Source organism: Pezoporus occidentalis, unplaced genomic scaffold (genome assembly GCF_034315485.1).
Source record: "Pezoporus occidentalis ecotype Australia unplaced genomic scaffold, CSIRO_AGI_Poc_V1 ctg2, whole genome shotgun sequence".
In the NCBI taxonomy this organism is placed as follows: domain Eukaryota; kingdom Metazoa; phylum Chordata; class Aves; order Psittaciformes; family Psittacidae; genus Pezoporus; species Pezoporus occidentalis.
Genome location: NW_026913855.1, coordinates 17,225,118 through 17,243,412, shown reverse-complemented (window position 1 = coordinate 17,243,412; position 18,295 = coordinate 17,225,118). Strand labels below are relative to the sequence as shown.

General features: G+C 42.1%; 1 protein-coding gene across 4 annotated transcripts in view; it reads left to right on the top strand.

Annotated features, from left to right (window-relative positions):
- Nucleotides 1–1,742: 1,742 nt before the first annotated feature.
- The window catches only part of MBOAT1 (membrane bound O-acyltransferase domain containing 1), a 53,425-nt gene continuing 36,872 nt past the window's right edge, over nucleotides 1,743–18,295 (top strand). The window contains exon 1 of one of the 4 annotated variants that reach the window (XM_062618028.1): nucleotides 1,743–1,955. In XM_062618028.1, the coding sequence (XP_062474012.1) occupies nucleotides 1,866–1,955 (90 nt within the window). In that variant the 5' untranslated portion in view covers nucleotides 1,743–1,865. Of the gene's footprint in view, nucleotides 1,956–2,158; nucleotides 2,352–18,295 lie in introns of those variants that run through there. The other 3 variants (XM_062618027.1, XM_062618025.1, XM_062618026.1) reach the window with 3 other exon arrangements.

The window sequence follows — 18,295 nt, the reverse complement described above, 5'->3', positions numbered from 1 at the left end:
GCAAAAGGCCAAAAAATGCTTATGGTCTTCAGAGATGTTATATGCTGACCCCCGAGTGTCCACATGGGTTATGTGTGGCTTTTTCCCCAGAACTCTGGCAGTTGGTCACTCATAAGTAGTTTCACAAAGACATTGAAAGGCATTTCCTCAATTCCAGGACAACTACCACACCTACGCTTGAAGTCACCATCCCAGAGGTACTAGATTTCCACAGTGAAAACACTTTGAGAATATTTGTAGCTCGTGCGTTTAATAAATCACTTTTATTCTGTTCCCAAAAGCAGGTCAGTGGTTTTAGCCCAAGCTCAGCAAGCAGCCTGCGTGTGGTAGACACAGCCTGTGGAAAGTTCCATGCAGACAGATTCAGGCTGGCAAATTTTAAACAACTGGAAAGAGGGCCTTCTAATGGAAAATATTAGGAACCCTTATGCATGGCTACCCAGTCCTTCCAAACTGCTTAGTTTCCCTACTTAAAGTGAGTATGTGCATGCATGTATGTACACACACATATATATATATATTTTCAAACTGGCACACTAAAACAATACTATTTAGAAAATGTTGTTGCTGTTAACTCCTTCCCCACCAAACAATTTTTGCCTGGGGTTTCTAGCACAGTATAAGCAGGACACTTTAAAGATGGAACACTACCTTTTTTAGCCACTACTACAGTTTCAGCTAACACAGTTGACAATTATTTGAAGAAGAGACAATGATGTGCCTATTAAAGAGCCCAAAACCTAGCCCACAAAGACTCTTTGGGGCATTTCAGGTTTTAAGCATGTCAGCAGCACAAGCTGAACAGAAAGCTTCACAACGTTGCCCAAGCACTCCTTGCAAAACAACACAACACAGCATTGTCCAGGGCAAGTGCAAGGATACTCCTTTTGCAGAGATACGGTCTTGGCAGAATACCTTTTGAACGGCCGTATTGCACTTACAAGATAAACAGTTCACTTAGAACTCCTACTCCTTTTTCTTCCCCTATCAAAGAAAAGTCACTATTTCCCCAGATCACATGCATCTGAGTTTCCAGCAACGTGAACTGTAGGCTGAATGCTTGGTAATTCTCCATTAAAAGCATCACTACTTTTGAAAGCAATGGCTGAAAAAAACCCACCTCTGTGTTAAAACATACATACTAAACCCATTTTAAAGCTGCTTTGGTTGTGAAACTCCAGCTCGCCTCTGCTCGGGACAGTTGCGAGCTGGCACTTTGGCCGCGCAGGTGCCAGGGAAGTTAAATGCTTCTGGCGGAGACGGCTCAGGGAAACCACTTCTAGTTGTGGCTGCTGGTGCGTTCCGGGGGGAACCGAAGCCCCGCGGTACTGCCGCTGCCGCAGAGAGCGGGTGCGCGCACCCGAACCAGGCCCGCCGCTGTCACTGCACGTCCCTTCGCCCCGGGCGCGCTCCCCTCTCTCCTCCCCATGCTCGGGGTGGTTTTGACTTCCCGTAAGCACCGCGACGCCGCAGGGAGGGGATGCGGGCTCCCTCAGGGCAGAGCCGTTGCCTTTCAACTTCGACTCCGGCGGGGGCAAACCGCCCTTATAACGGACCCCCCTAGGAGCGGGCTCGGCAGCCTAATCCCAGCTCCCCCCTTCCCACGGGGGTGATGGAAGAAGACAGGAAACGCCCCGGGGATACCGGGGGATCCCCGATCACAGCCCGAAGGGGCCCTACAGCGCCAGCCCCGCCCCGCCAGTTACCGGCGGCCCCGCCTCGGCGAGCGCCCCCTGCTGCCCGGCGGGTGGCGCGGCGGGGCGGCGGCCGGCGGTGGCGGAGCGGCGCGGAGCTGGGCGCGGAGGGGCGCGCAGGTGTGCGCGGAGGCGGTGAGCCTGTTCGGTTCGGGTGCGGGGCTATGCAGCATGGCCGAGCTGCTCGGCGCGCCGCACCGTACCACCGGCTCCACCTTGCTGCACCCGCTGAGCGGGCTGCTGGGCATCCCGCTGGACCAGGTGAGGCTGTTTGCCGTGCCGTGCGGTGCCGGGCGCGGCGGGGGTCTCCGGGCGCGGCGCGGCTGTCACTCCTCGCATCTGCAAAGGAGCTCTGGGGCAGCGCGGAGGCGTCGTCCACCGCGGAAGACCCCGGGTTAGGACCGCGTTCCGGAGGCGACCGGCGCAGAGCGGGGCAAGGTGGGGGCCGGGCTGGGGGGAGCAGTGCAGCTGAGCCGGGCGGGCTGCTCGTTGCTGCACTGAGAGCTCTTTATTTTCCCCGGCAATGCTTTCCTCTTTCTGTGCTCTTACAAGAAGTCGCTGCTGCTGGATGCTGTTAAGGGACGGCGTTGAGCGAGTTGTGGCTAAGTTTGAAGAGTTTAAGTAGTCGCGATGCTCGTCCGCCTCTGGGGTACGGCGGTGGGTGTATGGGGTCTGGTAGGACATCGTCAGTTTCAGGCTGCAGATTTGTGAAGGAGGCACAGAAGTCTCAACCTAGTGCAGGTGCCCGGTGAAATTACAAAGTGCCTGCATGGAGGTACGCAAAACACACGAGCGGGTGGGCAAGCAAGGATGCATGAAGTGCTTAACAGGACAACATATTTTTGGCTGTGGTGTTGTCAGGTTGTTCGTAGTCTTGTTAAGCTGATCTCACACAGGCAGAAAACGTTGCTCCCCCCCCTTCATTGTCTCTCTAGCTGGCATGAACCTGCTGCCCTCCTGCATTCTTTCAACAACGAGGAAGTTGGGTCTGGAAGTTCATGCTGACCAGAAGTCGTCTCCAACGAACTACTGGGAGGTTGAGCTGTGCTATAAGTAAACCAGGGCAACTGAGACGTGCTGGTAAAAGCCAACAGAAGGTTGAGATTTAACTGCCTTCCTCTGTTTGCAGAGTGGCTGGTGCTGTGTCAGTTTTTACTACTGTTTGGTTTTGAAGTTGAGTAAGAAATATATCATTTCCTAGATTAAACCCTATGTCTAACTGTGCCAGTTGCTTCTTTTAAAACAGAAAACAGGTTTTGATGCTAAAAAGAGGTCTATTGCTCCATGTTAAACCAGTCAAATAGTAAAGGCCTATAATTATTTATAAGCTATTAATTTAGAAGGTATGTGATTAGCAATAGCTTCTTTTTTGAGGTATTCCGTGCCATGATTGATAAATACAGGAACACTAAACAAACCAGGAATAGCAAACGTTTTCTGTTCCAGCTTATTTGTGATGCCATGGTGTACGTACAGTGTTAGGCTGCCTGGGTCACCAAACTATGAAGATTTGATGGACTTGACCCCCTTGCTAGGGTTTGTTGCAGAACTGCAGCACAACTGTGCTGAAATGCAGCTTTCCTCACCTGGAAATCCCTTTCCCCACCCACCCCTACTTAATTATCCCTATGAGAGGATGTTATCAATAATTTAAAAAAGTCTTCCCCACTCCTCTTGCCCCACTGCAATGTGCTGGACCATACCGAGCATCAGGGATTCCTGCTGCCCTGAAGTGGGAAATACCCATATTGCTGCTTGCAAGTGCTGTGTCACTGCTGTCTTCTCAAGTGACAGGAGTTTCAACCCTGACCTGCAGTGCTAACGCCCTTGGAAACAAAATAAAAACACTTTCACAGGGCTCTTCTGCCAGGTGGGTGGTTACTTTGCTCATTTGAATGAGACAGGTCTTTTGCTGAGGGGCAAAAGTTCACTCACTCGGAGCTCTGCATACGAAAGACTAATTTGCTGGATATGAATCCCACATGGTTTTTAAATGAGTTCCTTATTTCAATGCCAGCAGGTTCTCTGTGCCTTCCACTCAGTGGCTAGGCTGTGGCGGGGGAGGTAATCTCTGGTTTGTCACTGTACATCAGTGTCCTCGTGCTTGGCCTGTTGAATGGTAGCAGCCCTCTGGTCCATGGGGCTGGCAGTTCCCTGCGGCTGGCCCTGAGCCTCCAGAAATGCAGAGAAGTGCCCAGAGAGCAAGAGGCAAAGGCACACAAGTGGAGCTTAGACCCTCCGGATCACTGTGGTATGTGAAAGCCTTCTATGGTAAGCACAGAGAGGACTTGTCTCTTCTTTCTAGAGATAATTTCCTGTGAGGTCTGAGCCATGAGAGGGATTTCAGTCTATGAGAAGGATGCGAAAAAAAGTTGAGCTGAATGTCTGAAAAACTAAAGTCATAATCATTACCCTTTCATAGCAGGGGCAGAAAAGCTATAGTGATGGTCATGGAAGATGTTTTGCCATCTAATAACCAGCTATTGTCTCACTCTTTATGTGAAGCGTGGATGAATATGAAAATGTCATCTTTCACATTGGTGGCTTTTGTTATTTTAAAAATTTACAATTTAGGTTTAAAACCAGCAGAGAATTACAAGAGGGTGCAGTTCCTATCTGTGTTGTGTCCCTGGCAGACTGTTCACGTTTTATTTAGTAAATGGTGTACTGCATGAGAACATAGCAATATTTTCTGCTTTAGGTGTTAAAATAATCCTGTCATTCCAGTGCATATTTGCATGTCTCTTTAATGGATGATTTATCTTTGAATTTAGCATTGAAATACTATTTTTTTTTGAGAAGCGCTATATTCAGTAACAAGATTAATGAGCTTGAAAAAGGATGAAAAGATTCTGTGTTCAATTCATCCTCATATCCCAGGAAAGCAGACTTTGAAGTTTAGCTGAATTGTGTTCTAAAAATATCTGGCTAGGTCAATGACACACCTCTGGCAGCATTGGGAAAAAAGTTTTGGTTGTGTTTTTTAATCTCCTTATCATGTACACTCTAAATCACCGATTCTGGAATGTCATCCCTCCAGTATACAATAATATTTTCCAAGGTGTGTATACTTCTTTTGTCACATGCCCTAAATCACCAATTCTGGAACATTATCCTCTACCATAGATCAGTGAGATATGGGAATTTAAACATTAAACTTTCAATAGCGAACTCCCTGTAAACAGAGTATGTGTGCATAAACAGAGCAAAGAAATAAATGTGCTATTTAAAGGTATACTAAAAGTAAGTTTAATGGCACTGTTTATCTATGTGGAGTTTTACCATGACATCCTAAGCTCTAGGCATCTCTAGAAGTAATTCACATTCAAAGGGTTAAGCCATACTATTTAAAAGTTTCACTTCTCAAGGTTCTTTTGCAGTACCCCTGATAACCCAGGTTACCTATTGCCTTAGAAGTAGCAGCTCAAATGTAGACGGTCAACTACCATACAATAGACCTTACATTTTAACAGGCATTATCCTGACCTGTGCCAGACAGTACCAACTCTGTCGACTTTCAGGGAAATATGTGCTGTATTTAAGGAGACTCTCCCAAAAGAAAATATGTGGGCATCTTCTGATGTTTCTACTGGAGAGCGTTTAACTTCAGTATTTTCATTGATGAGGCCCACCATGTTCCTCCAAGGGAAAAAAAATAACCATTTAAACTCTTATTTTTGCTGCTTTGGCTTCTGGTTGTATGTCTTATTTTGCATTTTAATTCTTTCATTGGAGCTGGTCTGCATGTTTATATTTTGGCAGCAGTTTAAATAAAGCACTAACTCTGGGGAGGGACTGTGCGACATGCCTTCGAGTCTTGAGATAGTTGAAGTATGAGTGATGTCTTCCCACTGTTCCCTGAGTTTGAATAGCTCTCTGCCAAAAACATGCTGTTGAATTAGTTTAAATCTCATTTTACAAAAATCACCATGACTTCTGTTCCCCAAATCAGGGCTTGTGTTCTTAAATTTCACATTTTCCAGCTCTCTTGTTGTCCGACTTCAGTTTTACTTCTATGCTTTCTGGTTTAGTTAGTCAGCAGATGTGTTAGTTCCAAACCTGTTTACATGACTTTACTAATAATTTTGGGGGGGGCAGTGAAAAGCCAAATAGAAAAATTACCTTTCTAGGGACTCCACTAAGCTGGGGATTTTGAGGTTCCTCTAATGGCTGTCAATAGAAGCATTAGAAAATGTAATGCTGAGGAAAACAGGTAATTTGTTGTAGATTGGAGCAAGATAACCAAATATGGAAGTTCATTCAAGACATAAGTGGGGCTAGTATCTGATTTTTACTTGCAAAAAGCTACTCTAAGGCAACAGCAACAACTGTCCATGTTTGGTATGAACTATTCTATGGTTTAATTTCCTAATGCCAGCCATTTTGCAATTGGAAATTCAATGTTTTCATTTTGAGTTGCAGCAGATTTAGAGCTTACCTGCCTGACAACCTCAACTGCAAAAAAGTAAAGCTGTGTGACTTTTAGTTATTTGAGAAACAGTAAGAAAAATGAAATTTGAAATCAACATCCTAAAATGCATTTATAGAAAGCTATTACATAGGTTGCCAAAACCAACTTTAATTTTGATATTTTCTGATTTTTGAGTACTCAGATTTTGTTATTTTCCTTAAAAGAGATCTTTTTGTTGTAATGCCATGAAGGACATGGCATTGGATTTAAAGAACAGAGGCATAGTCTTGCTGACCTTGTTTAACTGGGTCTCTAGTTAAAGAGGTGCCTGCAAGCAGGGCTGTTCACAGTGCTGGTGGGCTGCGTGGCTTTTCTGTGTATTTAGAGCAAATCCACTCTAACCTGTTGCATGTGCTTGTGTAGGGCCCAAATTCTGTATGTTCCTGAGAGAGTCCTGAGACAGATGTATAGTGCTTCCTAAGGAGTAAGGCTGTATCTAAAATATTTGCTTCTGTTCAGGTCAGCTATTACTGACAATTGCAATAATACAAATTTTCCTCTGACTTAGGAACACACGCTGCCTTCTTCAATGTGTTCTTACTCAGTTCGGCACTGCAGTCTTGAGCCTTATGGCTGATATGTTGATATTATGGGTGTAAATATTTCCACATCCTTCATGCCTTGAAAACAAAGTCTGTTCTATTAAGTTTTTTTTATTTGGCAAGGGACAAAAGTGCAACTGGAATTGGCCACTTGCAATTTTCCCCCTTTTAAGCACTTTCCTTCTCATTTGTGTTAAATGAGATCTGGAAAAATAAACATTGAAGTGCTGCATAAAGTTTTCCAAAACCTTTTCTGCACATTAATCTCACCAGCACTGATTTATGGTGCTCTGCAACCATTTTGAGACAATATGAAGTAGTGACAAAGGTTCTTGAGCTCCAGCCTAGGGGTCTAGGCACTGAGCACAGAGCTGGCTCTGTGCTTTCAGGGGAGCCCCTGATGCTTAGGATTTACTATGCATTGGCCTGCTTGGCACAGTATTTAATGCCCTGGCTGCTCCTTGGCTCCTGTTACTGTTCATGAGAATGGGCAGCTCCTGAGGAAGACTTGCCAGACTGCAAGTGGTGCTGGTAATTGCCGGGCAGGGGAGGCTGCAGCGTTGGCTTGTCATCAGTGCGGAGGTGAATCCAGGCTTTTGCACTTGTCCAAAACCAAATAAAAAATGAGATGTCAATGGGGTGTGTTTCTCTTTGGATTGGAAAAAAAAAAAACCTCTGTATGTCATTTAGTAATTACAGGTCACCTTGCGGGTACCAATCCTCAGCTCTTGGATGCTCGGGCAGTCTAGTGAGGGTACTTATGGAGAGCTTCTGGAAATTCAGGCTTGCTCATGAAAACATAGCCCAAACTTAGATTCCTACTGTCCTTTACTAATAGTGTGTGTGTTTATGTTAACAAGTTTGGATCAGGAGTGCTCTTTGAGAATTAATCTTGACTTTGCATGCTTTGTATGTGAAGTGGCCTCAGAGCATCTACACAGTGCTGTTCTCTGAGAATGTGAAGCTGAAGGATGTCCCCCAAGAGTCTGCAGTACTTCTGCTGCTGAACAGCCGGCAGCACCACAGCTCACCTTCTCTGAAGTGAGACCCTCCAGACAGCAAGTCATAGGAAAAAGGAGTCCTCATCCTCAGCTGCTTTGCTCTTCAGACCCACTTCTGCAGTACTACAGAGTTTGCGAAGACAAGCATAGGGGAAAATCTCTGACCTCCATCTGGAGATTTCTTCAGAGCATGGCACTGGTTAGGCTTGTTTGGTCACTTCTGACAATGTGGAATCCAGCCTGTTTTATATGGGGCCCAGCTGGGTCAGCCTGTCCTGCTTCTGCCAATGGGGAGAACGGTATGTGGAGAAAAACAGCCCAGGAGAGGCTCTTCGGGTGGTCCTTCCCCAGGGCGAGGTGGGATTTGATCATTCTCCCATCTTCCAGTCTTGATTGGAACTGTTTTGGTTTTTTTTCACCAGTCCTTTTTTTCCCTGGCTTAAGGCATTTTAAACAGCTTTTGCAAAATTGTAGGTGAGCACAAAAGCAAAACCAAAAACATAAGCAATAGTTTCTGACATAAATGTTTTCTTAGAACTTTGTTTGGGGGCTACTTAGAGTATGCTGCATCCTTAACTGGATTTTGGGTGGGAAATACTTTTTCTACCGTGTTTAGGGCTTCCCTCAGGATAAGAAAAATTCAGGCTTAAAAATAAAGCAAGCTCAATAATGTGAAAGGGGAAAAAAAAAGAAAAGCCCAGTAAACACATTTTTTACTCAAATAAATTGACACATTTACAAATTCCCAAAGAGTTTGTTCTCAGACATTCCTGTAAGTTTTAGTAAAGTACCTGAATAAAAATATCTTTTAAACCAAAATTCAGAATATTAACTAGACAGCTTTATCATCTTGTTTTTGTTGTTGTTTTTTTCTTTTGTTGTTGTTGTGTTTTTTTTTTTGTTGGTTTTCCTTCTGGAGGGGAGTAGTCATTATATTACTAGGAAGACTATTAAGAAAGTTAGTCAATCAGCCTATAGCATGACTGCTGACATGCTACCTGGTCTTAGACAAAACAAATACTAAATATTAGAACAATACTTCATTCTTGGATTTCCTCTTTCTGGATGCTTTCTCCACAGGGGATTTGAGGACTCTGAACATTTACCTGGTGTTCCCGGGTGATTAGGTGCCTGGATAATGGGAATTTTGCCTGTATTCTCAGGTGACACTACAGCATAGAGAGTCGGATGTTGCCTGAAAGCATGCGAGTTACAGTCCTAGATAATTTATGCAAAGGACAGATAGACCTGAGTGTGTCTATCTGCCTGGTAAATCCCAGATAAAAATCTGTCAGTCCTATGGAACAGCAGCTTTAAAAATTATTGATCAGTGTGAGACTATGTTCCACAGTCTCCAAGTTCAGTGAGTGCATCAGGTGGGGATGCTGGGGGGGTGGAAGATGACAAAACACTCCTTTAGATCAGTCTTTTGGATTGCATGCAGAATACTAAAAAACTAAAAAACAGGCCAAGAAATAAGCTTCAGCTGCTCACTGTCATGCACAGGGTGAGCATTTGCTGCTTCTATGGGTCCTGGTCTTGTGATAAAGCTCTAATTGGATGTGAGCAATTTCTTCATTTGTGGTTTCTTGCTGAAGTGCAGTTTGGCACTGGTAACTGGTATGCAGATAGGGCAGGAATGGGGAAGGCAAAATGACAAGGCAAAAAATGAGACATTTGAGAATTCCCTGGCTCCTGACGTTTCTTGAATAGCTTCCATGCTTGTTTTCATGCTCCATTATCAGTTTTATTTTAAACTTTCTTGTTTTAAGGACTGCTGAGTAAAAAAGATTTAATTATTAACTCTTCCATGCAGCTTAAATGACCTTATAAACTACTGAAAGTAGGTTTTCTCCTGTTACCAGCGCAAGGGAGTGTTAAAGTAGGGGAGTAGTGCAGTATTGACTTTATTTATCTCATGTGCACACACACAGAGGGCAAGTTCAAATCACTGACTCCTATGTTTTGCTGTAAGCATTTTTACCAGCAAATTCCAGCTGCTAGATCAGTCATTTATCTGTTTGAGAGAGAGTTTTAGAACTACTTTGTTCATTCATAAGCAGAGTTTAAGCTGTTTTACATTTAAACTTCTTATGTGGCAGGGTTTCTCAGGGTGTTTTGCCAGCTATGCTGTGCTGAAGGTGAAAAGCAAGTGTAGACAAATAGAGACAAATTGTAGACAGCAAATGGGAAGCCAAAAGACTTACGTTTTGAATTAAATCCAGTTTTTGATGGCAGCATTACACATCCACAGTGAGTTGTAGGCACCGTTAGCACCCACAGCTGTTTATGCTTTTGTATGTATGTTTGTGTTCATGCTAATTCTCTTGAGGCAAAAAACTGTGGTCTGTAGTTGCTACAGCAACAAAAACACTGCACTCAGTGTATGGGTGGGTTTTTCCTACTTTATACAAGTATGTTGAAAGTGTAGGCATATTGCTGTGGTGCATTGTGAAACAGGATAGCCTCTTGAGAGAGAAAACGTTTGTTTGGATTTTTTTTATTTAGAGAATGTAACTTTGTTACCTTTATGGCTACTTATCTGCTAGGGCTTCAGTTCCCAGCTGCAAATGTAACATGGCAGGGAGGAAAATGGGCTCAGCAGTTTGGAAAAACGAAGTTTTAGAGTTGTTCTGCTGATGCTAACTGGTAACTAAAGTGAGGATTAGAACAAGGAATGGTACAAGGCAGAGGGAAATGGGTGATATAATTATGTTTCTGTCCTGTTGTAGTTGCTCTTGTCAATCAAAAGATGACTGTAGCTGTTCTTTGCCATGAAACCGGAATGAAAATGTGAGCAATGTACAAGAAAAGAAAGTCCAGGGTAGACTTCCTTCATTTCACTTTTGCATGTTTAAGAACTGGGTTGTATGTTTTAGAAGTGTGTCTGTTAAGAGGCATCATGGTGAAAGCATACATGAGCGGCATAAATAAGATGGATCTAATAGATCTAGGATTTCCTTCCTTTTGCATCCCAGTATTTCTCCATGTGAAGAGAAAACTGTGATAACATTGAAAGGCTGCAGATTCAGTGGTGATTTAAATGAAGGTCTTTTTCATGCAGCCCAGAACTGGACTGTAAAAACCATTTCAACAGGATGCTGCTAAGGCCAAGAACTTCACCAGAGCCAGCATGGACTTGGATGTTTATATGAAAGAGCATGTATATCTAGAGTAAGATACTTAATAGCTTAACAGGGAAAGCTTTTGGAAGTACGTGTTCTTTTGCTGGCTCTTTTGAAGGCCTGTCCCTTCTGCAGGCATCGGTTTCTGGCAGCTCTGCCGCTAGTGTTGCTGCTGGCAGTCCCAAGCAAGGCTGCTGCTCCCATTATGGGTGAGTGGGTCTGCTAATTGCCATCCCCTCCCAGGGCTTGACTCAACCCTGGATTTATTACTTGAGGTTATTTTTTACATGGTGTTATAGCAGGAAGCAGCAGATCTCTGTAGGAAAGATCAGCCAATGCCCAAGAGATGTCACTTCTCCAACATCACACTTTCAAGGTGCCCAAGCTACAGCTGGCCTGCTATTAGCTTATACAGAAAGTAACTGACCCTTTATATGCTCTGCAATGTGTTTCCTTCTTGGTTATCTTCTTCCTTGTCCTGATTTTTAACTGTTGGGTTTTTGGGGTCCTTTTTTTTGTGCATAGGCTGAGCATTTCCTCTCTATTCAGTTCATGCTGCATATCCTTAGACCTGTATTTGGAGGTATTGTGATCTGCATGTTCTCTTTGAAGAGACTACACCAGGAGGTGTAGTCTGCCAGCATCCTTTGGGTTCTGACAGTACTCTCTTATCTAACAATAATCAGTCGCACATTTTGTGTGCTGTTACCTCATTTGCCTAACTATTTCAGGCTTCCTGGATTTTTTTTTTTTTTTTGTTTGTTTGTTTTTTTTTGTTGTTTTTTTTTTTTTTTTATTGGGGTTTGTTTGTTTGTTTTTTTTATAGAGTTGTTAGGGTTTAAATGATTATTAGGAGAAAACAGATTCTGCCTCTTCTTTTTCCTTTCTCTCTGATGCTTCAGGTTTTGAGCATAGTCACTAACAAGGGCAATGTACCAGATCACTTTAGAAGACCCTAAATGGCAGGTGTCAGTGGCCTCGTTTACTTGGTGGCAGGTGAGAGTACTGGGTTGTGACTGGAGAGACTTTGAGCACCCAGCGGAGACCCACGTTTCTGGTCACCCCCTTCTGTGTCTCCTTTCTCTAGTCCCATGTAAAGTACATGCTGATCATTGCTCAGGCACCTTCCAGCATCAGCGAAGCTAACATACTACCACACTCTGCACCCTAGTGCTACAGTAAGTGGGGAAAAAAAATCTATGTGTGTTTTGAGATACCATAAGTTTGCTGAAAATCAAACCTGAAATGCTTTCTCAAAGTGCCTCTGAGATAGCCAGATGTTAGTGGTATAAAACCTTGAGATAGAAGATGGAAATAAATTTTGCAAGCCAGCTGTGTGGATCGTGCAATGTCCTAGTTCTTTTAAAGCATGGGATTTTTTTAGGCTTTAGGTGTGAAGGGCTTGTTTGAAAGGGAAGTTATAATTATCTATGCAACTTAAAGGATTGCTGAATTTCTTTTCCCTGGCTGTGTTCAAGTTAGTAGGGTATTTTGAGAAGAGCTCACTTGGAGTTTATGGAATTTTGTTGCTGTACTTTGTTTTTTGGACAATAAGTTGCCTGTCACTTCATAGTAGGAATATCACTGTAATAATTCTAAAATGTAAAAGCATTCTTTTCTTTTTTTTCCAAGCTGTTAAAAGGGAAAAAAATATGAGACTTATTCCTGTTGCCCAATGATTGCTGTCTTTTGTAAAGGAAATAAAGTTAAGTTTCTGCTATTGCTGACTCATAGCATGGCAAGAATACTGGAGGAAAATATAATGCTGTGGTTAAGTAATAGACGTGGGTGGGTTTTTGTCCTTCTGATATGGCAGTTATCTTTGGAAAATATCAGTGTTACAACCCAAAGTTCTGCTGTGCTGTGTGCAAATAGAAGTATTGAACACTAGTGGGGGATATATAAAGAAGGCAGCATGACTGTAATGAGGCAAGGAAATGAAATATTTTTTTCTTCAGAGATAGTACAGTGCAAATTAATAACAAAATCCAAGTATATCTTCTTTTTTAACTGTTTATTATGCATGTCTTTATTCACCAATTGACACTTGCTCATGCTGTTTTCCTGTTAGTTTTTGTTTTGATTTGGTTGCTAAGTTTGAAAAATAGGATTTTTTTTTTAATAATTTTTTTTTTTTTTTTGGAGGTGATAGCCCCTGGAATTAATTCAGAACATGACCTTTTAGGAAAGGTATTAATGATTTCCAGATATTTTAGTGATGTTTGACTTGCGCCGACTCCCAAGTGTTTGTGATCTCCAAGTTGTTTTCAATAGCGTCTGAAGTTGAATGCCTAAAATTAGACATGCTCCAAAGTTCAGCTTCCAGAGATATTTGCTGTAGATGTAAGATGCTTATAACACAGGCATAACTGAACAGCTGGGATTATGTTCTTGCCTTCTTGTATGGTTCAAGATCCAAAATAAATGAGCATGAAGTGAGCATGCTGCAGATTCTGAGTAGAAATAAGGAAGGAAAAAACAGCCATAACAGGATATTGTCACTGTACACGTTTTATTGGTGGCTTCTCTTCCTGCCACAGTTCTGAAGGGATTAAAAATAAGTCTGCAGCCCACATGAATGAGGGCTGGATAAACCCATCTTCTATTGAACAGCAAAGAGCAATCATTTTACTTTTAAACTGTAGAAAAACAGGCAAAAGCAGTATTTTATGACTCTGAAATCTCATGATTGAGAAAGTGAGTATGTGAAATTGGCAGTTATGGAGGGTTGCTAATTCTACACAGTCACTGTTACAGCAAAGGAATAAAAAAGATAATTGTGCTTGAGTTGAAAATAAACAAACAAAAACCCCAAAACAACCCACATACAGCTCTTTGCAAATAAGCTAAGATATAAAGAAAACAGCTATCTAGAAAATCTGCTTGCCAGCAGAATTGAAGGCCATGATGTAAATGGGGGACTCTGCAAGCGACTGCAGAATATGAAGTTTTCATTGCTTATGGAAACAAAGAAAGTGAGTTACTGACTGTTACATTTGCAAAGATGATTGCCAAAATATGAACTGATTTTCCCAGTCAAATAAATGGCTCTGACTAAAGTTTACTACTAAGAATAGGTGATTCTGTGCATATTCCCGCCCCTTGTGGCTTGCTGCTTTTTTTTCTCTTGTGAAAAAACTCCTAATTGGGCATCTGCACATGTTAAGTTGACTGTTATTATCTCTACAAACTAAAAAAGCCTGAGCAGATTACTGCAGATTTTCCCTGTCCCTTAATGATGGCTTCCCAAAATCTTTGCATATTCTTTTCTATCTGCAAGGGAGTTCCATGTTGAAAGGCAGCTGGGAATATTTTCCGTACCTCTTTTACCAAATTATGTGGCTCTGCAGTGTTGCAAAGGGCATGGTAGCACCCTGAGATCTGTGCCCCTTATTTTGAGAGGTTGGAGCATGGGCAGAAGAACACAGCTCTTCACCTCTCCGTTTTGATGTACTCTGGAGTGATGTTTTTAAGCTCAACTGGAAGCATTTTCTTTGTTGTTCACAAAGGTTCTCCCTCCTTCCTTCAAGTGCTGTTGCTGGGTGTTTCAGAGATACAAAACTGCTTAGACAAAGTACAGGACAGGAAGAACTGAGGTTTGCAGCGCCTGCTTACAGAAGCAGGAAACTGGGTGCATTTGACTTCACACATCATGTAGGAGCATTGTTACTCTCAAACTCTTCCATGCATGTCTGGCAGTAGATATATCTTAAAGCAGTTATTTTTTTTTCTGAGAAGTGCCTTCTGATTGGCACTCCTCCCCTCCTTCCCCCCTTTTCCCCAGCTCTTTTTCAGGCACTTGAAGTAGGCTTTGTTTACTGCGGAGTACCAGATTCTGGAATACCCTACCATTTTATGGTGTCATTAAGTGGCAAACCAAAAAATAAAGCACCAGGGACAGTGGGTCAGTTTTGAAAACTTGATTTCTTACAAATGGAAGTCCCATTTTGCAGTCCAGAGATTTCTTTTTGCTTCTGTAAAGTTAATGTATGTAATATGGCTACCGTTTGCCTTTGGAAGTCTGCATTGTATATTTCTACATCTAAACTTACTCATCTAGATCACTTTTATAGTAGAAGTACCTGTTTTAGACTCGTGTTTTCGGATTAGGTGAATTGCAACCTAGAATTGCCTTCTTTCCCCACTGAAAATAAAAGAAATTTAGGTGGACTAGCTCAGGTATTGACATCAGTGTTAGAACAGATAAATTCTACCCCTTCCTCTATCGAAGTCCTTGCATAAATTTTTAAAGTATGTCCTAATATGCTAAGTTTTACAAACGTGCCTTTTTTTAAAGTTGGTATGAGCATGATTGAGTGTTTAAGTACAGGATGTTCCAGATCTTCGACGTGTAAGGTCCTATTAAATTTTTATATAATACCATTGCTATGTCTGAAAGGTCCAGTCTTTGATCAAGCCTCTTAATTCCAAAGATAATGTGCCGAAATTTAACACAGTGCTGACAATGTCTACAGCGGGTAAAAAGAAGTCCAACTTCCTTTTGGTTTAGAATTTCTTGTAAAGTTGGTACTTTTTTGCCTCACTAATGTTTGTTTCTTTCTGTTGTGTGCACTTACTGGGATATGATTGGGATAACATGAACAAAACTGCTCTGTTTGTATTGGTGTCTATTTTTAAAGACCACTGACATATTTTTCTATAGAAAAGGAACTGAAAATAGAATTGCACAGACATTGCAACAGCAATAATGGGGCAAGTTATTTTAGAGTGCCAGTTCCCATTCTAGTGAAGGATTGCACTTTAAGTCTCCTGTTTTATTCTTAAATTGGTGAATATGTGCAGGTGCAAGGCCTGAAATTTCAGCGTATTTATGAACTGGGACTTTAGAAACATTGCTATAGGGATCCTGCCATCCCTACATTCATGCAACTCCTATTGGTATTTGGAGAAAATAATTTACATTGAAGGCCCTAAAATATGTGCTAGTAGGGTAACTGGGTATACACATATATGTCTGTATTATCTTCCTTCTTTGCATTTTGAATAAGTCAGCTATATAGTTCTGTTGGTTACATAGACAACGTGAAAAGGTGTTTGACTTGCTGTGCTGTATTTTAAGTTTTACAAAACTAAACCTTTAAATCAGGGGGAAAAAAGTAGATCTGTGTTGATGCTACTCTTAGCACTGCTACTTATGTGCCTAAGACTAGAAAGAAAGAAACTGGACTAAAATCAGAGCTGTTAGAGCTTGAGGCTGATGAAGGTGAGCTGAATCATGTCTTCTGATACCTGTGTCAGTCCTGTTTCTTTCTTTGTTGCAGGAAAAGAAACCCCTGTCTGTGGTGGATGAGGGTGATGGTGATGTAGACCAGGGGCTAGGCAAGGCTCCTGAGAGGTTGTGTGAAAATAATTGTTTGTGGTTTGGGGGTAATCATCAGGCCTGAAAAGACCAGTTGGCAACAGTATCTATTATTCAAGATTTCATTTCTGAGAAAAAAGATGGGTAACTGATGTATTTAACTAATGATCATGAAAACTAAGGGTCCAAGCTCATTCAGCTGCCAGAGCCCTACAGGTGGCAGAGAAAGGGTGGAAGCAGTGCTGTGATGTTCCCACCACAGGAGGTTCCTAGAGCTCTAGGGACTTTCAGAGGAGGCTTTGCAAACACTCAGGTCTCTGCTTTGCTGTATTTTACTCCCTGGAGTTGTTGTTTTCTTGTTCATTTTCACTTCAGCATCTTTCTCCTAACTTTGCATATGCTTAAAGCAGGTCTTCCAAATGGACCCTGTGAGAAGAGCTTGAGTGATAGAGTAATGGGATAAGATCAGGCTGTTCCTGCTGCATCAGTATGAATCTATGCATAAGAAAGAAGGGTAGGCGGTACATATTTCCTAGGAGAATTTCAAGATCTCAGTGACTTCCTACTTCCTGTGAAAGCTTTTGGAAAATCAAGGCTGGTAGTCTTGGCTTGGTGTTTTTGCTTTTGGTGGTGGGTTTTTTGTTTATTTGGGCTTTTTGCTCCTGTCAGAATTCCCTTTTGATAATGACATTTACCTCCTCTTTTTCCTTTTCTCATTCAAATATCCTTCATGCTCTGACCTGCTGGCTGTAGTTCTGCTTTTAGACATGTCTGCAATATTATACCATGTGATACTATCTTTGCACAGAGGTATGTCAAACTATTCTTTTAAAAGAACTCTTTTGGAGTTAAAGGTACTGTAATTAGTGTTCTACCTCACTGCTGAGTAGTCTGAAGAAATGAGGCAGCTCTCCTAACAATCTAAAGGCATTCTGGTTTAAAAAAGGGCTCCAGCTGGTTTAATTGTATCGATGCTTCTATTACAAGTAGGAATTGATGCTGGCTATCACAGGTACGAATGGGAATTGTTGCTGGATATCTTGGGTACAACAAAATTTCATCATGCTCTATTTTGGTATTACTCACTGAGACAGCAGTAATTACTGAGTAGTGGCAGAACCGCTGTGCATAAATGATCACTACTTAGAGTTCTGTCCAACATACAGGATCATTACAGTTCAGTGTATGAGCTGCTGACAGCAAGCTAAAGCTGTCTTTGGGTCATGTCCACACGTTAAATGTATCAGCCATCAAAGGTAAATGTACAGGGGTGTGACAGCATTATGTTGTAGATTTGACTTCTCAAGCTCCCTTTTGACTTAAATGTTTTTCCTTTAAAATTTCTGATGACTCAGGGTTTAATCTGTTCTATAGCTGTGTTTGTATGTCCTGGTAGTGATTATTGTGCTAGTGGCTTCATAGAGGTAATCCAGAAAGAATATCTGTTTCAAGTTTATAGTCTAAATCATGGAAGGATATTTGACCCATAAGTAGGAAAGCAGCAGAATTTACCCAGGAAAACAGCGCAACAGGCCAAAATACTGTCAATTAAAGCAATATTCTGCTTTAACAACTCCATATTCCATATGCGACAGAAACAGGAAAGCCAGGGCTATGAGAATTTAGTGCTGCTTTTCAAGAGGAACAATAATCTTTAATTAGTCATGCATTATATTCTCTCTCTCTCTGTTCCCTCCCCTGAGAGAAATTCTATTTTCAAACCTTTGCTTCTGCCCCCCCCACAGAGCCTTCTACAGGATGCCTACCGACACAAAGTCAGAGAAATGAGTTGTTTCAGTATAATATCAGAGATGTGACTTTTCAGTGGTTGTATCAGTATTTCCCCAGTGTAAATTAATTTGTCTCTTCTGATCCATGCTGTTTGCAATTCACAGTGCCTGGCTTTAGACAGAAAATACAGCATCTTGCAAGTGGTAGTCAATTCTGATTTTTTCACAAATGCCTGTTTGTGCTGGCTCTTGGCGCACTGAGTTCTATGCAGAGCAGTGCTATTGTGGACAATAAGGGGAGCTGCGCAGATGATGTTACATGAATCCTTTTCCTTCATGGAAGCCTAAGTCAAAATTCTAGCAGTGGGAAATCTGATACTGCTTCTGTGATGGCATTTTACTATTTTGGGGT